We start from the raw sequence: 27051 nt of genomic DNA on the forward strand, positions 1-27051 counted from the left end.
ATTACTTCTGCAATTTTTTTCATAAGAAAAGGTCAGATAGATCTTCAATAAAAAATAGCAGGGCATACAGAGAAAGAACAGGAATGTCTGAAATAATGGACAGGAGAAACAGACCCATAAGAGATCTAGATACTGCAGTTATCAGACAGGTCTTTGAGAAAACTGAATAATATGTTCACAAGAACCAGAATCTATATAATGAGTCAAATTGAAATTATAGAAAATTTTCAGGAGAAAATGTTTAACTCTTATCCACTAATTCAACACTACTTATTGACCATCTAATGTGAGCCAAAAAGAACAAAGAGAACAAAAGAGAAAAAAAGGGAAAGAAATTGTGGCCTTGAGGTACTTACAGCCTTGTATTAGGTTGGTGCAAAAGTAATTGCAGTTTTTGCATTGTTGAAATTTGACATTTGATATTGAAACATATTCTTAAATAAAAGTGGTTATGTTATACATCATTTTAATGCTCATTTCTCACTTTATTTTTTTTGCTAATGACTTATTACTTGCTGTTTATTTTATGTTTATTTTAGACTATGGAAATGATGTTAGACAAAAAGCAAATGTAAGTGATTTTCTTAAGTTACAATTTTCTTGTTAAGTTAAAAATAGGTCGTAAATCAGTGGAGACAACTCAGAACATCAACAACTTATTTGGCCCAGGAGCTGCTAACAAACATACAGTGCAGTGGTGGTTCAAGAATTTTTACAAAGGAGACGAGAGCCTTGAAGATAAGGAGGATAGTGGCCAGCCATCGGAAGTTGACAACAACCAATCAAGAGCAGTCATTGAAGCTGATCCTCTTACAACTACACAAGAAGTTGCCGAAGAACTCAATGTCAACCATTCTACAGTCATTTAGCATTTGAAGCAAATTGGAAAGATGAAAAAGCTCAATAAGTGGGTGCCTCATGAGCTGAGTGAAAATCAAAAAAATTGTTATTTTGAAGTGTCATCTTCTCTTATTCTACACAAAAACAATGAACCATTTCTCGATGGGATTGTGACATGCGACAAAAAGTGGATTTTATACAATATCCAGTGATGACCAGCTCAGTGGCTGGATTGAGAAGAAACTCCAAAGCACTTCTCAAAGCCAAACATGCACCAAAAAAAGGTCATGGACACTGTTCAGTGGTCTGCTGCTGGTCTAATCCACTACAGCTTTCTGAATCCTGGTAAAACCATTACATCTGAGAAGCATGCTCAGCAAATTGATGAGATGCGCCACAAACTGCAATGCCTGCAGCCAGCACTGGTCAACAGAAAGAGTCCAATTTTTCTCCATGACAATGCTCGATTGGAGGTCTCACAACCAATGCTTCAAAAGTTAAACGAATTGGGCTACGAAGTTTTGCCTCATCCACCATATTCACCCGACCTCTTGCCAACTGACTACCACTTCTTTAAGTATCTTGACAACTTTTTACAGGGAAAATGCTTCCACAACCAGCAGGATGCAGAAAATGCTTTCCAAGAGTTCATCAAATCCCAAAGCATGGATTTTGACACTACAGGAATAAACAATCGTATTTCTTATTGGCCAAAATGCGTTGGTTGTAATGGTTCCTATTTTGATTAATAAAGATGTGTTTCAGCTTAATTTAAAATTCATAGTCCAAAACTGCAATTACATTTGCACCAATCTAGTAGCTACAGACAAAAATAAACAATACATATAAGTAAATAAATAACATGTTAGAATGTTGTAAGTAACAAAGGAGAAAATAAATAGATAAGAAAATTCAGGTAGATGGTGCAGTTGGGGTGAGTAGATGTAATTTAGATAGAGTTGAAAGGGAGCCTCATTTAGAAGGTGACATTCATACAAAGCCTTGAAGCTGACATCCTAATGAGCCCAATAAGTCAGGCTGATAATTGTGGGGAAAGCATTCTAGACAGAGAGAAAGCCACTGCTAAGACCCTAAAACAGGAAATTAACTTGTAAGTTCAAAGAACAGTGAGGTTATGAGTGTAGGTGCAGTAGAGTGAACTAGAGGGAGAGAACTGATTGTAGGAATCAGGAGGAGGGGGTTAAATAATATTGAACTTTATTGGTCAAAGGGACTTTGACTTTTACTCTAAGTTATATAGGAAGCCTTCAGAGAGTTCTGAACAGAAAGAGCTATAATCTATTGTAGTTGTGTGTTGTTGTTGTTGTTTGTTTGTTTGTTTGTTTCGAGTCATGGTCTCACTCTGTTGCCCAGGCTGGGGTGTAGTGGTGCAACCTCAGCTCACTGCAACCTCCACCTCCCAGGCTCAAGTGATCCTCCCACTTCAGCCTCCCAAGTAGCTGGGGCTGTAGGTGGGCACCACTGTGCCTGACTAATTTTTGTATTTTTTGTATTTTTGCCATGTTGCCCAAACTGGTCTTGAGCTCCTAAGCTCAAGCTACCTGCCTGCCTTGGCCTCCCAAAGTGCTGGGATTACAGACGTGAGCCACTGCATCAGGTCTGATGTACATTTTAAAAGGATTTGCCTTGCTGCTCAATTGCAAAGACAACAAAAACTGGAGCAGTTAGGGACTATTGTAGGAAACTAGGAGAGAGCTTAATGTGGTTCAGACAAAGTTGAAATAAGAATAATATGGAAAAATGACTAGATTCGATACTGTTCACATTTTGAATTTGGAGCAAATACCAATTTCTTGTGGGATGACTGTTGGATATGAAAGAGTAATTATTAATAGCCACCTCTTTCATGATAAAGTTTCTGGTGTAACCAATAAATTATATGATCACCTTAGTTAAATCTGAGTAAACCTTTCTAGGTCATGGTGTATCATTATTTTAGTGTACTCCTTGGTGCTAAATTCTAATAATTTATATAGAATCATATAATCAAGAGTGATTTAACTTTCTCAGTGATTTGGAAAAACACCATAAGGATAATCTATTTAGTAACGATTTTTAAAAATTTAGACTAGCTCAGTGGCTTACGTGTGTAATCCCAGCACTTTGGGAGGCCAAAGTGGGAGGATTGCTTGAAGCCAGGAGTTTGAGACAAGCCTGGACAATATAGCGAGATCCTGTCTCTACAAAAGATACAAAAATTAGCCGAGCATGGTTGCACATGCCTGTAGTCTCACTTACTCGGGAGGCTGAGGCAGGAGGATCACTTGAACCTGGGAAGGCAAGGCTGCAGTGAACTGTGATGGTGCCACTGCACTCAAGGCTGGGCATCAGAGTGAAACCATGTCTCAAAAAAAATCATTTTTGAATCTTTCTTGGAGTGGTAGTCTTTAAATAAGCAGCTTTCTTAGTTTTGAGGGCTTGGTCAACTTTCTCAACTTCTTTGACTCATTTTAATCATTCATTTCTTCTATGAAGATTTCATTAAACTATTTGAGCTTGTTAGCAATTTTTTTACAAAAGTATTCTAATTCTTTTAATTTTCTTATATTTGTTTATTTTTTCTTAATTAGATTACCCGATAGTTTATCTTATTCTACTAACATTATTTTCTTTTTGGAGGAGAGTCATATAGCCAGCTCTGGATTTACTTATCAGTCTTTCAATCTTTTAATTTACCCATTTATATTACTAATTAATTTTTCTTGCTTTCCTTATATCTTTTACTAAGAGTTTCATGTTTAATATTTCCTAGAAATTTTTATTTTCAAGGTCTATACTGTTTGATAGATAAAGAGTCTTGAGAGTTACTGCTACATAAAACTGATTCTATTTTATGTAATATTTTTGCCTGGGATATTTCTTTGTGTAATATTAGTATCTTGGCTCTGCTATATTCTTGCTCATTCCTTCACTTTTAAATATTCTGGGTTATTTTACTTTAGAACTGCTTCCTAGATAATACATAGTTGAGTTTTGCTCTTTGACTCAATTTTAAAGAATTAATTCCTTTTAATAGCCTATTCTATCTACAAAATGTTAGCTGGTTTTTTTTTCTGGTCTATTTTGTAGTTTTAGTGCTGTATTACTATTTTTTTTTATTCCTACCTTTTGCTATATAATCATGTTCATTCATATTTAGGGTGTGTGTGTGTGTGTGTGTGTGTGTGTGTGTGTGTGTGTGTGTGTGTGCGCGCGTGTGCTTATGTAACTGTCTTAATTTAGAAAGCCAGTATCTGTTTTGAGTTCTGTTTGGGAGTTAGCTGTTTAATTACCAATAATATGCCTACATTTATATTTTTTAAATTACAACTCAGAAATAAAACTATTTCTATTGAAATTATCCCACTTATGCTATTTTTCTTGATAGCTTCCTGCTACCAATGGGCTTTGTTAGAATTATTATTTTAACATATTGTCACAGTCTATTACAAAGGAATTTTCTTTTTCAACCATCTTATAGTTTTATATAAAATATAAGTAATAAGTTTATAACTATAATTATATTTATTTAATTTTATATTTATGTTCAAATCAATTAAGTGCTTACATTCTTTAATTTATTTATCAATCAACAAATATTTCTTGAGTGCTTTCTACATGCTAGGCTTGCGCTGGACAAGGGAGATACAATGGAGCCTATGAAGATAAGATATCTCTCACCAAGAGAGACAACAGTAACAAATATATGCGTAAATTAATAAAGTAACCATAACCCATGGAAGTAAACAAAATGACCAGTGGAGAATAAGCGAAAAGAGGCTATTTTAAATAAAGTGGTCAGATAAGAAGTTTTAGAGGAGGTATCACTTAACTCAAAGCATGGGCAAAGGCCCACTATAAAAAGCAAGGATAATAACATTCCAGGCAGACAGGAGAGAAACGTACATGCAGAGTACCTGAGAGTGCAACAGAGCTTGGTATATTTAAATTTATGCTGAGGTTGCAAATTTTTTGTGTGAAAAATCAGACCTTGGCGATGACCTTGAGCAGTAGGATATAAATAACTCCCACAAGCTTAGTGTTCCAATAATGGAACACTAGACATAAATGGGTTAAGAAACTGAAAAATGGCCTGTGTGCTGTGGCAAAGTGAGAGACATCAAATGAAGCTGCGATTTAACATACTTCCTTCATTTTTAATTTCTTGTTTTCCTTGAATTCTGGAAAATTTTTAGCTAGTGTCTTATGATTTATGATATCTTGCCTATTCTCTCTATTAGCTCCTTTCAAAAATACAAACACTCTTACATAAGAATTTCAGACCAAGCAAATAGTATAAATTCAGGCTCCACAATGGGGCATGATGCTCTGATTTTCTTCTTCCATGAATTGATAGCAGGCTTCCATGGAGTTTCCAAGAACAATTAATTGTGATTTCTAAATCCCCTTTCAACAATTAGGGCAGTTAAGGGCTATTTTCTAGTGGTCTTTGTTAAAATTGTAAATATTGGATATATATCAGTTAATGTCAAGAACTGTTAAGGATGTAAGATTTTCATCCTTCTTGCAAGCTAACAAACTTGGCATAGTTTTGTGGATTTTAACAAGACATGATATTCTTTGGTCAGAGACAAAGGGTTTTATTGCTCACAGCACGGAAAGCAATATGAGCTTCATGTTTACATCAGTTTCTTCTGTACTTTCATGTCCCATGGGATGAAGCAGAGGGCCTTATGTAATTTTCTAAATGAAAAATTATGCAGTGATTTTTGTTTCATGGCTGAGGAGCCCTAAGTTAGGTAACTAGAATCTTTCATAACCGGCAGTAAGCAAACCTGCCTGATGTTTGTTTCAGAAGGAGAAATTACCTTTATTATGTTGAACACTAAGCAAACCTGCTCCTTGCTCCAGAGAGGAACATTATCTTTAACTTCCAAGGCTGTTTGCTATATAAACATCCTTGGAAAGACGGTTAAGAATAAAAGGGCAGAGCTGGGCGCCATGGCTCATGCCTGAAATCCCAGCACTTTGGGAGACTGAGGCGGGCGGATCACAAGGTCAAGAGATTGAGACCATCCTGGCCAAAATGGTGAAACCCCATCTCTACTAAAAATACAAAAATTAGCCGGGCATGGTGGCATGTGCCTGTAGTCCCACCTATTCAGGAGGCTGAAGCAGGAGAATCGCTTGAACCTGGGAGATGGACATTGCAGTGAGCCGAGATAGCTCCACTGCACTCCAGCCTGGTGACAGAGTGAGACTCCATCTCAAAATAAATAAATATATTAAAATAAGAATAAAAGGGTAGTTAGTGTCCTTGCTCAACAGACATGCAGAAATGTGAGAGACTTATAAAAAATTGTCCCTCAATAGTTAATTCCTATAAAAGATTTTGGTTTTCTATAATGTGGTGTGTTCATACTGGTTTTCTGTTTTGCTTATATCCTTCTGGAATGGCTGTACATTGCTGAAAACTCTATATGCTTTTCTCTTGGCAGCCATACTACCATTCTCTATGAACTATTACTTCATGCTTAATGTCATGTGAATTACTGTAGAATTTAGGTTTAATAAATATTTGCTTAATAAATCAATTCCTACCTCTTCTTAAATAACTTAATATGCTCAGCCCTGCTTACAGAATATCGTGCATGCCTATTTCAAAAGACCATTATGATGAAAATAAGAGTGTTAATATGTATTTGGGTACTCAGTGCAATTTCAGAAACTAACATTTATTAATTAGTGAACAACTCTGAAAAGCCTTCCAGGAGAGATTTACTTCAAAGTAATAAAATTTTTATTTTATTTCAGTATATAGCCAAATAGGAACCAGTTTCACACAGCGGATTAGCTTATTGCATTAAAAAGATACAGAATACGAAGCTAAAAATCCAAAACCAGATAACAAACAAAAACGAACTTACAGGATTTACTTTTCATCTTAAGCAAGATAGTAAATGAATTTCCTACAGTCTTAGGGGCTCTAATTCCATAGAAATGATTGGCTCTGGGAATATAAGCACATAGAAGTGAAGTTTAGTAATATAGACCATCCAACAAATTTTAAGAACGATCTCCTTGAAGATTAAGAAGAGATGGGTTCTTTTTTCCAGGAAAAGAGGCAACAGATGGTATAGAAATATAGCAATATCATTAACCACAAAAGGAACTCACATTTGGTTTTTTCATCAGTCATCTAGACTGCCGAGTCCTACAGAGGGTTGATGCTCAATTCTACAGGTCTAGGATAATAAAATAGATGATAGACCTGGTCAGGTTTTGTAAGTCATATTAAAGAATGGAAAACAACAGAATTTAGGCTAAAGTTACATTATAATTTTATCCATTTATGATTTTTTTCATGGTAAGAAATGCTAAAGTTGATCTATTTTCAAAAGATACATTCAAAAGGGTGAGGCTAGGGAGGTGAGATACTTACATGCTTTAGAAGGAGTAATATGTGCACTGTATGCTAAATGGTATCTTAGAAACTGAAAATAAAAAAAAGTAAACCAGAAAAATTTTTTCTATTAAAAATTGAAATCTTGATAAAAATGTTAACAAGTAATTACAATAATATAAGCACCTTTATGAGTGAGACATGAAATGATCACATTTCCTGTTCCTTTATCAGTGGGTAAGAAACTGATGAGTGATCACAATTAGAAATATTAGCTACATGTTCTCATATATCACAACTTATTCTAGAATTTATTAGGGTCATTTCAGGGAACATGAAATTTTACTTGAAGAGGATATAGGTAGACAAGATTCCTATAATTGGAAAATATTCATTTATAAAATATTATAACATATCTAATAAAAATTATTCTCATGCCACACAAAAACAAAATATTGTCTGGATAGTATGTGACAAGACCTTTCTAAAAACTGATGTCAAACATTTTAAATTTCTTTGCTAATTTGAACTCTTTTCCTACCCTATCTATAAATCCTTCTTACAGAATAACATAGACTGGTCCCTTCCTCTCTCCTTTCCTTCCTTCCTTTATTTCTCAAATAAAAGTATCCCCACAAAGTAAACTACTACTAAAATAAACTACTACTGATACTAAACTATGAGTCTCTTGAGAAAAGCAATTGTACATTTTCCATATTTGCTTTCCCAGTATGGGTCCAAGTTACCCTCTATGTGATGTGCCTGGTACATAGATAATACTCAACAAAAGTTAGCTCTATATAAAAATGCCATCAACTAAAAAACTTGGATAGCTCTAAGTGTACAGTTATTTAGTTGTAGTTTAAGTACTTCTGAAATTGAATTTGATGTTACAAAAAATTTTAGGCTTAGATACCAACTGGCTTGATGCATCCTCATTTACCCTATATACCCTCCCATTAGAATATCCTGAGAGAAATGCAAAATGATAGCCCCCAAAACTAAGATATTATTTACTGATTCATTTCATGTGTTCGACATATATTTATTGAGTTCTTACTATATGAAGTCATTATTCTAGATATTGAGAATAGAGCAGTCACTAATACACAAATTTCCTGACTTCAAGTTTATATTCTAGGGCAGAATATTTTCTAAATAGGTAAATAAATATGCAATGCAATGTTAGGTAGCAATTGGTACTATGAAAAAATATATAAATAATGTAAGGATATAGAAAATTTGGGGGAAGGCCTCCTTGGTGAGATAATATGAGACTTGAATAATGTGAGGGAAACGGCTGTGGAAATAGCTAAGAGAAAATTGTTTGAGGCAGAGAGAAGCCAATGCTTTCAGGTGGAAGAATATTTGGCAAGTGAAGAAGGAGCCAGCAGGCCAGTGTGGCTGTTGCTCAGTGGGCGCACTGTGGGAGTGAGAGCGGTACTGGAGAAGCAGTCAGAGGGCAGATCACGTGGGGCCCTGAAAGTCACGGTCAGGCCTTTGGACTTTATTCTAACTGAAAATTGGAAGCTCTGGAAGGATTTTGGACAAGTGGTTTATGTATTTAGATTTGCTTTAAAAGAATCACCTTGGTTGCTCTGTGCTAAATAGACTGTAATGGATGAAACAAGAGTTGAGCATGGAGAGAAGACTTCGAAAGAAGCTTCTACGAACTAAGGCAGGGAAGGGATTGAATTGAAAAGTTGAAGGCCCTAGAGAAAAAAAGATGGGAAGGAGCTTCCACTTGGTCCCTCCATGTACTCTTCTCTAGAAGGTGCCCGACGTTACTTGCTGAAGGCATTTCTTTGTCCAGAACTTCTGGATGATTTAGGAATAAATTAACCTGTGATAATTTAGAAAATTACGCAGCATGGCTGCAAAGTACTTCTCATCTCATTAAAGTTGCATGAACTAACAAACACAAACCAATAGGAGGCAATGAAAATATTTCCACAGAACAGAATATATTTTTAAAGGATTTTACTCCAGCAAGCCGTAGGCAATTTGTGAAAGCACAAGCTTTCTGTTCTCCATTAAGTACCAGAAACACAGAATGGGAGGTTCAATGGCATAAGAGTGTCCTATAGTCCTGTGGTCAAGTGGACTGGTGATTTCTGTGCTCATGTGGGTGTTAGTTATTTTGTTTGTTTGTTTTTAGATTGAAGAAGGCTTTACGATTCAGGCACTTGTAAATTGGGGACTAATCTGCATTTAGCATAGAATTTTGGAATCAGAAAGACCAGAATATAAATCTCCCAGCATCTGCACTTGCTATTTATGTAATCTTGGACAGGTCACTTGACATTTCTGGTCTTCACTTAATCAACTGTAAAATAAGAATAACAAAGGCTGGGCACGGTGGCTCAGGCCTGTAATCCCAGCACTGTGGGAGGCTGAGGCTGGTGGATCACAAGGGCAGGAAATCGAGACCATTCTGGCCAACATGGTGAAACCTCGTCCCTACTAAAAATACAAAAATTAGCCAGGTATGGTGGCATACACCTGTAATCCCAGCTACTCAGGAGGCTGAGGCAAGAGAATCACTTGAACCTGGGAGTCACAGGTTGCAATGAGCCAAGATTGTGCCACTGCATTCCAGCCTGGTGAAAGAGCGAGACTCTGTCTCAAAATAAATAAATAAATAAATAAATAAAATAAGAATAACAGTGACCACTCTGCCAACACATGGATTTTGTGAAGATCAAATGGAATAATGTGACTGAAAACTTTCTCTACTGTAAAAAAACATTTGATTCCAGTTGTTATTACCACCTTCATCATTATAATTCATGCTAAGAACAACCGTGTTAATGAGTATAACAAAAAGATGACATTGATGCAAATCATCTAGATGATCCGCCAAGGTAACCAAAGAAACTTTAAATTTTTTTTCCCTTTGGCAATGGATTTTTTTAAAAGACATATTTTCAGAAAAGTACTTTAAAAATAAATGAGCTTAGATAAAAATCATTTATGTATTTCACAAACACAATTGAGTGAATGCTAGGTGCTGGGTACTATGGTAGAAAATTAGTAGCCACCAAGAAAAAGCAAATTAGGATTCTGCTTTCTGGGAAGGTGTGGTCTGGTAAAGAGGTTGAGAAATATACATTAACCAACATAAGGGAAACTGAAGGGTACACTCAGTGAGATATGAGATATGGACATCTGAGATATGCAATAAGATCCCAATGAATCGTGGCTAACAGCAGACACTTGTACAGATAGTGGATCAAATAGTATTTCTTGAAACATGTTATCTTCTTAATTGATATGAAATTATTAAAATTTCTTAGTTCTCTCTTCTGACACCTGCAGTTTATTAAAATATGTCCAGCTTGAGCAACATGGTGAGATCCCTATCTCTACAAAAAATTAAAAAATTAGCCAGGAGAGGCTAATATGTGGTGGTTCACGGCTATGGTCCTAGGTACTAGGGAGGCTAAGGTGGGAGGATCACTTGAGGCCAGGGGGTCAGGACTGCAGTGAGACTTGATTACACCACTGCACTCTGGCCTGGGGAAGAGAACAAGACCCTGTCTCAAAAAAAAAAAAAAAAAAGAAAAGAAAAGAAAGGATACAGAAATCCTTGTATGAGGAAATTAAGATAGGTATTGAGGACTAAGCTCTGATTTTTTTAACTTGCCCAAATTCCTACCTACAAACCATGAATTCTCATCTGATGGGTTTTATTTGACCCTATATATCATGACTTACTTTTTAATCTGACTCTGGCATAGCATTATGAGACAAGGAAAAAATATTTAAGCCCAAAATATATTTCCTTGCCATAACTTGAAATTGCCTGGCAAAGCCTCTTGTGGAAAAAACCCACATCCTATAGAGAATCCCCTTTCCCCTTTGTTTTCCTTCCTTTCTTTTCAGATTCAGGAGATCATCAGCTAAGAGATAGGTACCCTTTTAGGTTCGATAAGAAACATTTTACAACATGGTCTCTCTCTGAAGTCTGCTATCTGAGAGATTCCTCTGCACAATAAAACTTGGTCTCCACAATTTTTTATCTTAACCTGAACATTCCTTTCCATTGATCTCAGGCCTTCAGATAAACTCAACCAATTGTCAACCAGAAAATGTTTAAATTTATCTGTAGCCTGGAACCCACCGCTTCGAGTTGTCCCTCCTTTCTGAACCAAACCATGTATTTCTTAAATGTATTTGATTGATGTCTCATGTCTCCCTGAAATATATAAAACCAAGCTGTACCCCTACCACCTTGGGCACATGTTCTCAGGACCTCCTGAGGGCTGTGTCACAGGCCATGGTCACTCATATTTGGCTCAGAATAAATCTCTTCAAATATTTTACAGAGTTTGACTCTTTTTGTCAAGAGTATTTTAACCTACGTTATACTCGATAATACCATAAGTTAGTGAAGACTCATCAGAATACACATAGAATAAAAGAATAATTTAAAAAATTAGATACTATGTGAAAATGGACAGTAGCTTCAATAACATATTTTTGAATGAATATCTAAAAATTATTGCTGCTTTTGCTTTCCCTCAACTTCCTAACATTTTATGAGATTTTATGAGATTTATCGCTTTTTTCTATGCTAACTGAAATTCAGATCTTATGCTCAATACGAAATGAATTAATTACTTTGGCATTTAATGGGAAAGAAAGGAACCCTCAGTTAAAGTGAGGAGTGAATTGGGGACTCACTGTTTCTTCATACACATAATAATGCTAATAGCTCCTAAAGTTCCAAACTTTCTTTATTTAATCCCTTTTAATACAAAGACGTATCCCATGAATGGAAGCTTTTTATTTTCCATTAAATTGATCTTTGGGTATGAAAGTCAACAGGAAACACAGAGCACTTTCTTTTCATTATATTTTTGAACTGATAGGCACATACAGAGCATCCTAGTCTCAGCAGAAATCTCATTTAACAAGGCATCTACTTTAAGTAGTCAGAATGTCAACAGTTTCTTTTAGATCCTTTTCTTTCCTTGGATACGGAGACATCCCAGGCATACTGAATTATGCTTTTTCGCTTTGATGGGCAGATTATCTTGTCTAAGGCAGCAACACTTCATTCACACAGTTAGCTTTCATCTTCAGGTTTCCAAGCTGTCCCTGTGTTATGCTTTTGTCTCGAGCCATATAAGGAGAAAATCATGCCTTCTCAAGGCCAGAGATTGTCATCTTGCAAAGGGAGCTAAAGCTTGATTCCTATAGCTCATTCAGGTGTGTTTTTATGCAATGCTAAATAGAACAATAGCATGGAGGGACTTTGAGAAGTGTGTCCTAGGTTTGACCTTTTGTTTATCAGTTCCAGGATCTTGAAACGTTGAAATTAAAGTTAGCTGTAAACAAATTAAAAACACTGACACCACAAAGAAGGAAGTCTTCTTATTTTATTGTTGCTATTCACAATTTGGTTTTGCCCACTAATCTCTAGAGTTCTAACAGATCAGAATCAAACAAAATCTGTTTCTTGCCCCCTACCTTCCCCCACCTCTTTTTTTTTTTTTTTGAGACATGATCTCACTTTGTCACCCAGGCTGGAGTGCAGTGGCATAAACAGGGCTCACTGCAGCCTCAACCTCCCAGGCTCAAGACATCCTCCCTCCTCAGCCCCATAAGAAGCTGAGACTACAGGAATGCATCAGCATGCCTGGCTAATTTTTTATTTTGTGTAGAGACAGGGTCTCATTACATTGCGCAGGCTGATCTCAAACTCCTGGACTCAAGTGATCCTCCTGCCTCGGCCTCCCAAAGTGCTGGGATTACAGGTGTGAGTTGCTCCACCGACTATGATTTAATTCTAACAACAGAATTTAACCCAGTTTTATCTTTTTCTTTCTTAGCCATTAAATTTTGGTTCAAGCTTCAGAAATTGGAATTCCCTGTTACCTAAAAGTATATGATTTTGATAATGTGCTGAAAGTTGCCATTGTTTCTCTTTCTTTACTTTTTAAAATTTCTGTCTTTGTTCCTTTGTTTTCCATACACAGCAAATTCAATCTTCTTTTTTTTTTTTTTTTTAATGAGCCAATAAATCTAGTTTGTTCTGATGCTAGATTTGAAAGTTAAGATGAAGGTGGTATGGAATAGGAGATACATCCAACTAAGAACCTTCTTAGAGAACAAGCATAAGTATAAATCAATTTAATTTACAGAATCACTATGATTTTAACCCCAAATTCCTGCGAATAAAATAGTTTAAATACATCATGAGAACTTATTATTAAATTTACTACTTTTATGAGATAAAGGGCAAAAATTCCATGTTTATTTCATTTGAATATTTAGAACTTGTGGTTTCAAGATGGTAAAAAAAAAAAAAAAGACATTTTCACAACTTTCTCCCCAAAATTACCCAAATTGAACAAGAATGAGAAATAGGAACAGTGTGTCTTTGTAAAATCAGATAATATTTGTAAATCTAAAAGACAATATATGAAGATGGAAGGACTTAGAAGGCAGGCAAATGATTTAAGAGAAGACAGTTGTTAAAAATGCATTGTTTGTAGTTCTGAGAAACTCACACTGGAGCATCCTAGGAAAAATTTAAGAATTGAAGTTACTAGGTACTTCTGAAGACTTGGATGTGGTTGGAACTGGAGCTATAAACAAAAAGATTGCTTAGAAAATCCCTGTCTGGAGCCCAGACTGCCAAGTGAGTTTTCTTTCCTCACCAGAGATTGAACCAGAACTGACCTCTGACAAGGGGGATTTCAGACCCAGCAGAAGGAGAGGTTGCCACACTATACTTAAACAAAGGAATAGAGATATCCAGCAGAAATATTAATTTATAGAGACAGGGTGCTTTTCACCAAATAGTTTCATAGGGTAATATAGTGAGGAGAAGATATTAACATGTATTCTCTTTTAGAAAGTTGCTTTCATGGCCTAGAAAAAAATAGGACTCTTTGCATTCAGTTGATATAATGGTTGTTATGGAAACTACTTTGCATTAAATGACAAGGCAGTAAGCATATGTATCTAGCTTTGGGTAGATGCAGTCACATTGTTTTTTTTGTTTGTTTTGTTTTGTTTTTTCCAAATCAATGGTTAACTTTCCAAAGTGAGTGAGTATATTTTCAGTAGAAAAAGATGCAAAATAAACAAATAAAACCCACTGTCAGTTCAAAATTTTTCAGCAGGCTGAGTATGAAAGCCTCCCAGAAGGGACTATTTGGTGAAAGTTGGTTTCAGTAAAAATGAAATCTTTACAACTTATCAAGCTTAATATTTACCCATGTCCAGAGGCTTTTTAGTGGTACTGTTTGTCTCATCTACTCCATAAACATTTACTGGGAACTTTAGATACAGCATATGCATATTCAGAAAAAAAAAAAAAAACTTAGGCTAGGGGAAAGAAGAGAGAATTCATTTTTGTAATATTCAGACTATAGCTATAGATGTCACATAAATCTGCTTAAAATTGTCTTCTGTTAATCAGTTCATCATTACAAATTTCAGACTGATGTTTTCTAAATTAGAAACTAGAGGTTTTTATTAATTTATTTGAAATACTTTATCTGTTTAACATTTAATGAGATTTCAAGCAATTATATAAGCCAGATGGTATTTTGCAGTCCATGACTTTATCAAAGAAACAAAATCTTTGTTCTTTTGTACAAACTTTTGTGTTTCCACAACCTTCAGGATAAGAAAAATGGTTTATGGACCAGATGTCATTTGACCATAAAAGTTCCTCTTAAAGGAATCCGCAAGATGCTGGACTGGAGATACCTTAATGGTATGATGAATCCTTAAACACTTTCTTCAGATTTCTCTATGACCTTTTCAGATTATGATAAAATTCTGATGGTTTATTTATTTATTTATAAAGAGGTATTTCTGTCTTGAAAAAAATAAGCAAGAAGAAAGATAACTGATTTCAAGAGCAAATCTTTCATCAAAACCTGGAAATGCATTCCGGCAAGCATAACTCAGAAAAACTGACATGTCACAGCAAAGAGATTATATCATTGCCTCCGAATGCAAAACAAATGTCAAGAATTGCTGAGCCAAAATGTTAAATTGTCAAAAGAATGGTTTTGCTCTATGTATTTTAACCATGGGGAAAGGAAATGCATCAACAATCCCTGGTTGATAACATTATCTTAAACTGTTAATTATAAGCTACAAGAAAGATAAGACTTTCAGCAGTTGTTGGCTAGGAAGTTTATTAAAATTTTGTAGTAGGCACTAAAGAATATTGGCTATAGATGAATTAGAATAATTTCAGTCCCCAGTTTATTCTAAAACACCTATTATGTGACAGTTAATAAAACATGCTAAATTGCTCCCCTTGCTTCTTACCTCCCCACCCAAAGAAACAAACACTGTCAACATTCAGTGGAAATTCAGCTTGCCTGGATCCAAAGAAAACTTAAACCCCTTTTTAAAGTCAGTGGTTATCCTAGAGGATGGTCCTCAGGCAAGCAACAGCTATATCATCTGGAAACTTGTTAGAAGGTCCTAGAATCACTTTGGAACTGAGGCCCCACACCAGATTTTCTGAATCAGAATATCTGGGGATGGGGCTCAGCAATCTGTAGTTTAACAAGCCTTTCAGGTGACTCTAATGCTAAAGTCACTGTGTAGGTGACATGGGAGGGGGACAGGGAAGTGCTGGGTAGAGAAGGGGCGGGTCCCTGGCAAGGGCTCCACCCTCGCGCCTGTGCCCATGGATCTAAGTTAGAACAGGCACTCTGGGTTTTCTGGCTCAAATGTTGTATTTACCAAGACCACTCTGGCCTGTCATGCCCCCACATCCTGTGCCCAAGAGACCTTAGCAGGCACACATACAAGTTGGCTGGACCTCTAGAGGAGGAGAACACACTGACAGACACCAGCAGACAGGGGCAGACCAGCGATGGAGGAACCACGTGGACACAGAGGGCAGTTCGGCCGGGGCGATCAGAGGAGAGTCTGGCCACTGGGCTGCCCGACTTCAGGGGAAGACAGCCTTCCCACTCCATCCGCCTTCTGACTCCCCAACCATGTTGCTGAGAGCTAACTCCACCACTCAATAAAATCTTGCACTCATCTTCCAAGCCCACATGTGATCCGATTTTTTCAGTACACTAGGGCAAGAACCCGGGATACAGAAAGCCCTCTGTCCTTGTAATAAGGCAGAAGGTCTAATTGAGCTGATTAACACAAGCTGCCTGCAGACAGCAAAGCTGAAAGAGCACACTGTAACACGCGCTCACTTAGGCTTTGGGAGTTGTAAACACTCACCCCTAGATGCTGCCATGGGGTCAGAACCCAAAAATGCTCCCCACGACCTCTGCACCTGCCCGTCTGCATGCTCCCCTAGGGTTGAGCAGTGGCGGCACCAAAGAAGCGAGCCACACCCCTGTTGCACACCCTGCGAGGGGGATAAGGGAACTCTCCAATTTCATGAGATTCTAAAACCATTCTGTATGTTGAAAACTCAGCTGTAAAACTTATCCTTAAATACCCATTAGAAAGGTACAAAAATGTAGTTCAATAGTCCACCTTAAAATATGCCCACCATAGTCAATTTTTCCTCTAGTATTGGAGAAAAAAGTTTCTGCCTCTTTGGGTACTGGATGATGCATTTGACTTGGGGCCATGTTTTATGAAAAATACATATATTTAAATAAAATTTAATGTAGTAAGATGCATAGATTATGAGACTATGGGGAAATTGACAATAACAAACAGACTAGGACATTAGCATTTCCCATCATGTTTGTTCTAGGGAATATATTTATTGAATAGCCTCATGGGAAGAATTCACCACACAATTCAAACTATTTTCTTTCTTTTTCTTTCCCTTTTTAAACTGAGTGTGTGTACTTTAATCCAAATACGTGAATTGCCCATGTGGTAAACTATTTGGGCCGTATTATTTCACTATATGTTGTGTTAGAATAAAATCTCATGTTAAGAACTATTAAAACAAATTACATTTATCATAGTTTATTTGAGCAAGGACAGTTTCATGAACTGGGCAGCCTCAGAACAAAAAGAGATTCAGAGAGCTCCACCCAGCAACAGGGGCAGGACAGTATTTATAGACAGCAAAAGGAAGTGATGTACAGAAATAGCTTGATTGGCTACAGATGGGCGTTTGCATTTATTGGACATGGTGTGATGAGGTATTTTCTTTCTGTGAACATGGTCTGATCAGTTGGCAGCCTGTGATTGGCTGAAGCTTGGCTACTGTAATTGACTGAGACTCAGCTATTTGTTACAAGAATATAGTCTTATTAAGGTTGCAGTTTCTTTACATACTAAGTTAGTTTGCAGTTTACTCTGTAGGGAGTAAAAGTACAAAGGCAGCCTTAGGACAAATTTAATTTAATTTAACAAAATAAATCCATAATTTTTTAAACACTTGAGATCCAGGGAATTTTGCGTTATTCTCAGTTTGAGCAGTGTGATTGTTCTATGTGATTATGGATGACACTAAGCCTGTTTTCTCATTTTTCTTCTTCTACACATGGATTTTAAGAAATTGTTTGGAGATTATTGCAGGGTGTGTGTGTGTCTGTGCATACATGTGTGGTGTTTCTGCATGTGCTAACAACAAAACACATTCTGATAAACAAGATTTATTCAAGAAATATAAAGATCTTTGAATCTTAGCAAATCTAATATTTTCATATTAGCATCACATTAAATAGTAGAAATCAAATGTAGAAAGTAAACAAGAAACCATACTACCTATTTAGATGCAGAAAAATTATTCAGTAAAAATTCGTAACAAACAGAGAGTAGGAAAAAAATAATTTTAGTTTTTAACCTGATAGAGGATTTCTGTAGGAGGAAAATGATAGCAAATATGGACAAAATGGCAAAACTCTGAAGTATTTCCCTTTATTCTGGAATAAGACAAATATATCTGCCATCACTTCTAATATTCAATATTGTAGTAAAGGTTTAGCTAACAGAAAAGACAAGAAAGATATACAACAAGAAATACGGAAATAATAGAAAGTAATACCACTCTCTTTATTTTTAAATCATTTTAAGAAAATTTCTGTATAAAAATGCAAGATAATTTGTATACAAGTTATAAATAATTGCAAGGTTTTTAGATAATAGATCTACATACGAAAACTAAGAGTGCTTTTAGGGTCCCTAATTACAGTAAAGTGTATTGATTTAAAAAATTTTCATTCACGGAAATAATAAAAACTTAAAAAAACCATAAGAACCCTATTAAGAGATCTTATAAATGATTTAAATATGGATAAAATTATAAAATATTGCTAAAATAGATAAGAAAAAAATTAAATAGAGAGATACTGTGTTAATATATAAGAAGCCTCAATATAATAATGATATCAATTATCTCAAAATTAATTTAAAATTTTAACCTACAACAATATTTTGTTGAGATTTTGACAACGTGTTGAGTCATGAATATTTTGAAATAGGACAAAGTATACAAAATTGATGTGGCAGATACTGAGATTATTACAAATCTATAGTAATTTAAAAAGTGTTTTCAGTGACACAAAAATAAGATGACACAAAATAAAATAGAAACCCCAGAAAATGACCCAGACATTTATAAAACTTGGTATATGACAGCAATAGTATTATAGTTAGTGGGAAAATATGGGTGACTCAGCAAATGGTTTTAGGACTGTATTATTCAGATAAAAAAATACAATTAGATTGATACTGCAAATTACAACAAAAATGTAAATATAAAGACAAAACTGTGTATTCTGGGAAAATATAGCAAAATTTTTATAAGGACAGGTTAAGAAAACATTTCTTAATGCAAATAGAATAAATTATTTAAAAAGGCTGAAATTTTCAAACACATTAAGATTTTAAATTTCTGTACAAAAAATTACAATGGAAAAATATGTCAGACTAGAAAAATATTGTAATGTGTATAATCGCCAAAACATAAGTATGAAGAATATACAGTAAAAATGATTCCTAAAACTTAGTAAGAAAAAGTCAACCCAATATAAAATTGAGCAAAAGGTATGAAGAGAAATGTGATTCCTGTCTGCCAACTCCAACAGAAGAGAAAAACTCAAGAGAAATTCACAAGTCATTTCCATTATATTGACAAAATTAAGTGTTTGACTATACCAAATATCGGCAAGATTATGGCATAACAAGAACTCTTCATACACTGTGAATTGAGATAAACATTGTTATGATCACTTTGGATAACAACTTGGCAATAGTTAATATTCAAATTGTAATATGTGCATGCATTTGACAATCCTAAAATGGAATATCACACAAAAATAAAAATGAGTGGCTGAGAACTATCAGCACTAACAAGGATGACTCTCACAAATATTAAATGTAAACAAAACTATATTTTATGTAGGAATACTTTTAAAGTATTTTTATATATATTTCTATGTTTATATATTTTTAAAAGATGGTATTATTTACATATACATTTACATTATTTAAAATATTCTATTACCTTCTAAGGCAACTGTATTCATTATAAACTTAACATAAGTTTGTACTTCTAAAATGCATACTTGGGACACAAAATTCACTTTTCCTGGTTAGAAATGAGAGTTCTATTGACATCTATACATACTCACGTGGTAAAAATATAAAGAAATGCATAAGCGTTAAACAATCTAATGGGCAGATGACATAAAGTTACCTTTTGAAATCCCTCTATTTCATCATCATATTTCTCTTTCTTCAGTATCACTGGTCTCCAAATAATTTGATGCAACATAGTGAGAGTCATCTTTCCGTAAACCACTCTCTTTCCTCCACAATTTCCCTCAGAGTCACAATAATGTCTGTCTTAGTTCATTCAGGCTGCTATAACAAAATATAAATGGAGTAGCTAAACAGAAATTTGTTTCTTGCAGCCTGGACATTGGGAAATTCAAGATCAAGACGCCTACAAATTCACTGTCTTGTGATGGCCCACTTTCTGGTTCATAGATGGTGCCTTCTGTCTGCACGTGGCGGAAGAGACAAGGAAGCTCCCTGGGCTTCTTCAATAAAGGCACTAATCCCACCCTTGAGGGCTCTGCCTTCATGATCCAATCATACTCCCTGACCCCCAAGTCTTAATACCATCACATTGGCAATGAGGTTTTCAACACAGGAATTTTGGTGGCGGGGGACACAAATATTCAGACCATAACGATGTCTAAACTACTGGATTGTAAACTCATCATGGGCAGAGATGGTCAACACTTCTCTGTTTGTCCAACCCCCAGAACAGTTCTTTACATACAGTTCTACAGCAAATGCACTAAGATTTAAATAACCCTGAAATGATTTTTTTTGCTCATATTATTCAGTTTGTGAGTTCCTGTAACAATAAATCTAACTGAATATTTTTGCAAATAATGTTGAATGCCTTGGAGAAAAATTGAGGTTACATCAGAAGTTTAGACAAATTAGATATAGAACATGAAGTAAGGCTAAAAGTATGATAAAAAAAATTCCATGTTTGTATGACTATGCAGTCTTATGCAATGTATCTTACCCATAATGTACAAAACAGTAGTCAGAGAATTGCCATGAGGCAAAAAATAGAATAAAAGAATGTTTGAATAGCTACAGCAGGCAGACTACATTAATTATAACATCAAGAAAATGCTGTCTCCTGAAAAGAATATTTTATGAACTCAGGGGAAATGTATTTTTCTTCTCCAACAGTACAAAGTAACTTAAATTTGATTAATAGATTATGAAACGCTGAGTGGATTCGTTTTCAGAATTAGACAGATTTGTGGAGAAGTGGCCTTGGTCTTCCAGGTATGTGGGAATTTCATGCCTAAAGCCAAGAGCATCTAGGTCTCTCTTCTTATCGTCTTGTTAGTCAATTATTTCCATGTTGTGAATGTAATGTTCTTTTATTATCCATCTATGAATTGCTAAGAATAAACAGCGTCAACATCTGCAGCATCTAGTGTTGAGATAAGATGGCTCCACTATCCCAGCTGTCATTTAGCAATAATGCATTCTGTCTTATAATGCTTCCTTACATTTCATAGTACTCTACAATATAAATTGCTGTCTATATATTGCCTTATTTAAGCTTTAGTGTATCACTTAATAAATGATGAAACTGAGGTTTTAAAAATCTAGTGACTCAGGTCTCTTAAGACCTAGTAGTACCATGATTCTGAACCTAATTACAAGGCTTTTATCTCCCCAATATACCAAGATGTTTTTAAGTTTGTCTAATTTCAAATATCTTTTCCCATTTTTATAAAATAAAAAAGTCTTAAGTAGAGCAAACCGTCTTAAGCTATAATGCTCACATAAAATACAGATATTTAGTGAAGCCTTGCTTGATGAAGCTGGTAAAAATAAATACACTTTCATTATATGAAGCTTTCTGAACAGGGCAGGATTTTTGTTTTTCAAGATGATAGGAGGTTTTAACAGGAAAGAGTTTGTTAGGAAAAAAGAAAGAGGCAACATAAAATAAATTAACAACATAATTCAGATCCTGGAAGTATCTTAAAATGGACACGGAGACTTGGACACAAACACTTGGAAAGAAGATCTGAGAATATTTCAAACAGTTAAACAATGTTAAACAATGACAATTAATGCTATAGAGCAATATCACTAAGATGTAATTGGCAACAGGACAGTAAGAAGACCCGAAGGGTTTTCCCAGGAGTAGTATGCATTTACATAAAATCTATGTTTTTCCAGGTTTAAAAAAAATCACCTCTGTACATACTCATGAGCAGAGAAAAAGAAAGAAAAATATATTGCCAGGTTGGGAAGTTATTAGAATACCATTTGCTAAACTAGTTTATATAAAATTTTAACCTTACAATGTAGCTTTGAGCTTTTTCCACATGGAATACTGTATAATCAATGTTTTTTTACAGTGCATTTACTTAAATTATATATTCCTTTTTTTAAATTCACTGCTTTTTGACAACTTTATATATCATTTGATTATTAAACTAGCATACAGTATGCAATAGAAAGATAATTGTGCTCTGCATCACTTGTTAATTTCTACTATGCAGCTTGAGTAAATTTAAACTCTTCTTGCCTGAGGGAGGAATCTTCTTGACTCTCAGTGTTACCTAGGCATTTCAATAAAAATATAAAACCTTTTAGGTTTTCAGAAAGCAGGTATGTCAGAAGATAATATGTTGTCCAAAAGTACTTTAAATCACCCATCAGCTTAGCTTTTTAAAATGTGCTATACCTTTACCCACACTGGAATGTTTTATGATCTAAAAGAGTAGCTTTAATATTTTAAATATACTTTTTTACACAGGGAAGTCTAATCTAGCACAATGTGTTACTTCTCATTGCAGGGTTTCAAATTATGTGTGCTTAGAGGACTGAATTTTCAGTTTCGATTTATCATCTTGTGAGTCAAGTACTTTTAATTGCTTTCCTATAAGATAAAGGTTTACTCATTTCAATTACACAAATAATTCATGAGGGCTCATGAATATGCATATCCTATCTTATGTAGAATAACATTATTAATCAGGTTTTTCTGAGAGTACAGTAATAGATTAAATAAAATGAGATTTAGAATGAAAAATAGATTATAAACAAAAGGATTTATAGAAAATAACTTTTATCTTTCTTGGTTGTTTTAGAAAATACATTCCAATTGTCAAAAGATAAGGTCAGTTCTCTAACATTTGGCACACTATGTTATTATTCATCATTTTTCCCAACAATATGTGTTGTGTTGTGTACATGATAGTATTAAACATGTAAAATGGACAAATATGTGAGCTTAGAAGAAAATGAACAGATTTTTAAAGTGTGGTATTATTTACATATATGTTTACATTATTTAAAATATTCTATTACCTTCTAAGGCAACTGTATTCATTATAAACTTAACATAAGCTTGCACTTCTAAAATGCATATTTGGGACTCAAAATTCACTTCTCATGGTTGGAAATGAGATTTCTATTCACATCTATAATTACGGGATAGGATTCTTATTACAAGTTAAAACATGAATAACTTTTCAGGGAAAAACAGAGTAATTTGGTTTTGTCTTCTACCATCGCTGTTCAGAGGTAAGTAACAGTAGAAGTCATTTTAGTTATTTGCTCATCATTAGTCTTAGATATACCAAGCCCAATGCACATAGTAACATAAACTGATATGTTTAACAGCACTGTTATACCTTAATAATCAAAAGCATTTTAAAAAATTTTCATCTAACTTTCTGAGCTAATTATATAAAGCTTATTTTATTTATATTGGTGACCTTAATTTATTATTTTCTTTAAGGAACACTACATTAATATCTTCTGTTCTGCGGTAGAAGAATGTATTTGTACTATTTACAAGAAAATCCAATACCAGTTTGCTTCTTAGTTTGCTCTTACTAATTGGCAAAATTAGAATTATGTGGCTCAAAGGAGCTATCTCCCTAGCATTTGTTATAACAAAGTGAGAAATTTGCCAGCTAACTTCAGCCATTTGGCTCTATACTTACTTCTGTCAGCAAAGAAAATAAATGTTCCCAGTACATAACCCCTCCCTCTGCAATGGTTAATAAGAAGTTTGAAGCTGAAACGCTGACTGAGATTTTACAAGGCTAAAACTACTCTCAGGATACTTCAGAAAGTAAGATAAATAGGAGCATATAAATTTTGTTTACATAACTAGTGAAACAAGGACCCTTGGAGATAAAGGCACACATGCAGCTTTCTTTTGCTTTCTCCCTTCCTCCATCCCCTCCTTTCTTTGGAAATTTCTCAAGAAACAATCAAAGGATTACACATAAAAAGTTGTTGCTTAGTAGTGGTTTTTAGGATTCTTTTTTTTTTCCCTGAACTTCTACGGAATCCTCTTACTCGTTCTAAGATACAAGTAATGATTAGTCAAGCAGCTACTGGTTTTAGAAAACTTTGAATACTAAATGGTCTGTTTTAGAATATTAAAAGTCTGTAGTGACTTCTCAATCATTTGAAGTGTTAAAGAATCCATCTGGGGATTTGCACTGGAGCACAGAGATGGGGAGCAAAGAATTTAAAGACGCACAAAAACCAGAAATGAATTTTTATATTCCAAGAAAATAATCCTATTAAATGCATATAATAATAGAATTTTAGAAGTAAAGGGGAAATTAAGGATTATTTGATCCTTAATTCTGTTTCTTGGAACAGAAGTTTTGCAGGGATTTGGTATTCGATTTGAAAAATATTGGCTTAAGGAAAGGCTAGAGTGTTTTTATTTTGTTTTGTTTTATTTAAACTGCAGGACTCCATAGTGCCTGTAATTTGCTCACAAACATTGTGAATTAGCAGAGTAAATACTACAATAGTTGAGAATAAAATATTTTTTGAAACATCTCACAGGTCTTAAGTTTGCCTCCCACAGAACACAATTTGGGTTAGTGTTAATCAAGTCTGAATTCTTCTTTTTTCCAGATAGTATGGAGATAATAAATAATATCCTGACCAAGATGCCCTTAATATTTCCCTCAGGTTGACTAAACTTTAGACACGTTTATCTTTGACTGTAGGCCCCTGCTTTCCCTTTTCTTAGAGCATTTACTTTAGAAAATTAGCAGTTGTAAATTCTTTCTCTGCCCCTTTGAGATGTAAATCTTCTTCCAGCCTCTTACCAGCTTTATAATCCAGGAAATTGTTTTCTCAAGGACCTGAGAGCCATCCTTTAGAAATATAATCATCAATGTAGATAGTGCCTCTCTGTCTTGGTCTCTGTGCCAAGGTAGGAGTCTGACTTCCATAAACTACTATTAGCAAAGACAGGTAGCCTAATTATATTGACCAACCTCTGCCCTCACTTTTTCCACTACTTCACTCAAGCACTGATACGGTTTGGCTGTGTTGCCACCCAAATCTCATCTTGAATTGTAGTTTCCATAATCCCCATGTGTTGTGGGAGGTACCAGTGGGAGGTAACTGAATCATGGAGAGAGTTTCCCCCATGCTATTCTCGTGATAGTGCGTAAGTTCTCACAAGATCTGATGGTTTTATGTGGAGCTTCCCCCTTCGCTCAGCTCTCATTCTTCTCCTTCCTGCCACCATGTGAAGAAGGATGTGTTTGCTTTCCCTTCTACCATGACTGTAAGTTTCCTGAGGACTCCCCAGCTCTGTGGAACTGTGAGTCAATTAAACCTCTTTCCTTTATAAACTACCCAGTCTCAGGTAGTTCTTTATAGCAGCCTAAGAATGGATTAATACAGGCACTTAAAAACTTTCCCACCTTTTGTTCCAGTTCAATCTCTCTCCTATTTTTGTTTCAGTTCAATCTCTCTCCCACTGCAACTGTCTTGACTAAAAATCTCCTTAGCCTGTTTAACTTGTCCAGTGCAATTTATCTTTGACAATCCTCAGATGACATAACAACTTACACAGCCAAGACTAGATAATAATTCTGAATATCAAGTGTATACTTATAATATGGGTTAATATTTGATATACAAGTTTAGTAAGAAACATTAAAGATGGTTTGTCACACCTTACATTTGAGAACATTTGTTCTATTTATTTGTTTCTTATGGTAGTTATTTGAGAGAGAGGTGTACTAGATACAATCTGAATGCTTTATTTTTATAATTATATTCATTAGAACTGTTTTAAAACTCAGTGTTAGAGAGGTTTTCTCATGCCTATTGAAGTAGGAAAAAGCTTATTTCATTTTGTTTCTCAGTATATGGTCTGTTGAGAAACAGAAACAATTTTAAAGCAATCCTCCAATTAAAGTCAGAAACAAACCTTAAAGGTACACATCCATACATTAGATTTCAATAAATGGTTTTCTCTAGTTTAACAAGCAACTTCAAGTTTCCTGCAGTTGTTTTATTTTTATGACCTAATTTGTGTTGGGCTATCTACTCAGATTCATTCTTCCTAAATCAGAGTTTCATTCTAAGCTGTTTGAAGTATTCTAGACACTTATATACAAAGACATTGGACTTTATCCTGACCATATTATTTTAGAACTTCTGCAGACAAGAAACCTAAGGAACGGTGGTCACTAGGTACTTGTGATGAGTTATATAGTAACTTGAAGATATTTAAAATTAATAAATTTTATTGTGTTTTACTTTTATTATCATGCTCTTACAAAACTATGTTGGTATTCTGCCACTTATGTTAAAGGCTATATTCTAGGATTTAAAAATTGATCATTCTTAGAGAGACAATTAAAAATTGGATTTCTCTTCTTTCTGACACACTAAGCACCTAATTGTTGAGTACAGATTGTGTGAAATTTGATTATCCTGTTATTACGCTTATTAAACTTGGTTTACTTGGTACTTTCCACTTAATGGGACATTGAAGCATTCATAATCCGTAAGAAGGGACAGATGTTTCTTTCCATTTTGTAAATGCAGAGATTAAGTCTTCATAGAGGTGAATTTCCTAGGATTATTTAGTTAGTCAGTGGCATAATTAGGATGCAGCTCTCAACTCTTGAGTTCTTTCTATGTTGTACTACTTCTATTTGAAGCTCTATGGCAATTAAATAATGCAATTCCATAAATTTTTTAAAATTGCTAAGAAACTTCTTCAAACTGTAGGACTGGGAAAGATAACAGAATGATTTTTCTCATTTTCATCACTTTTGTATTAATACATTTATTATTTATCCATTCACTTAATAAGCCTTTGCTACCACTTAAGGTTTTCAAATGTAAGTGGAATAAGAATCTAATGCGTGGGGTAAAAAGAAATTGGAAATGGAAAACGTTTGATGTGTGAGAGGAAGAATAAACTTCTATGTTCTGAGGTTTTATGCTCCAAAATAAATATATTTAAAACCAAGACAACAAAGAAAATAAGGGGAATTTCTGTTCCTGTCCAAAATAAAGTAATAGGTAATGGAAATTCCCTCAAATCTGTGGTCAAATCCCCATACATGCCAACAAAGGCAGTATGAAGAACC

At 34.8% G+C, this 27051-nt stretch overlaps 1 protein-coding gene and 1 pseudogene across 1 annotated transcript in view; one reads left to right on the top strand and one right to left on the bottom strand.

Annotated features, from left to right (window-relative positions):
• The first annotated feature begins 504 nt into the window (after positions 1–504).
• LOC129054922 (histone-lysine N-methyltransferase SETMAR-like) lies at positions 505–1589 on the top strand (annotated as a pseudogene).
• Positions 1590–22479: 20890 nt separating this feature from the next.
• The window catches only part of LOC129054914 (endogenous retrovirus group K member 8 Gag polyprotein-like), a 29258-nt gene continuing 24686 nt past the window's right edge, over positions 22480–27051 (bottom strand). The window contains exon 2 of the mRNA XM_054546256.2: positions 22480–22553. Within this exon, the coding sequence (XP_054402231.2) occupies positions 22480–22553 (74 nt within the window). The remainder of the gene's footprint in view (positions 22554–27051) is intronic.

Source organism: Pongo abelii, chromosome 19, assembly GCF_028885655.2.
Source record: "Pongo abelii isolate AG06213 chromosome 19, NHGRI_mPonAbe1-v2.0_pri, whole genome shotgun sequence".
Taxonomy (NCBI): Eukaryota; Metazoa; Chordata; class Mammalia; order Primates; family Hominidae; genus Pongo; species Pongo abelii.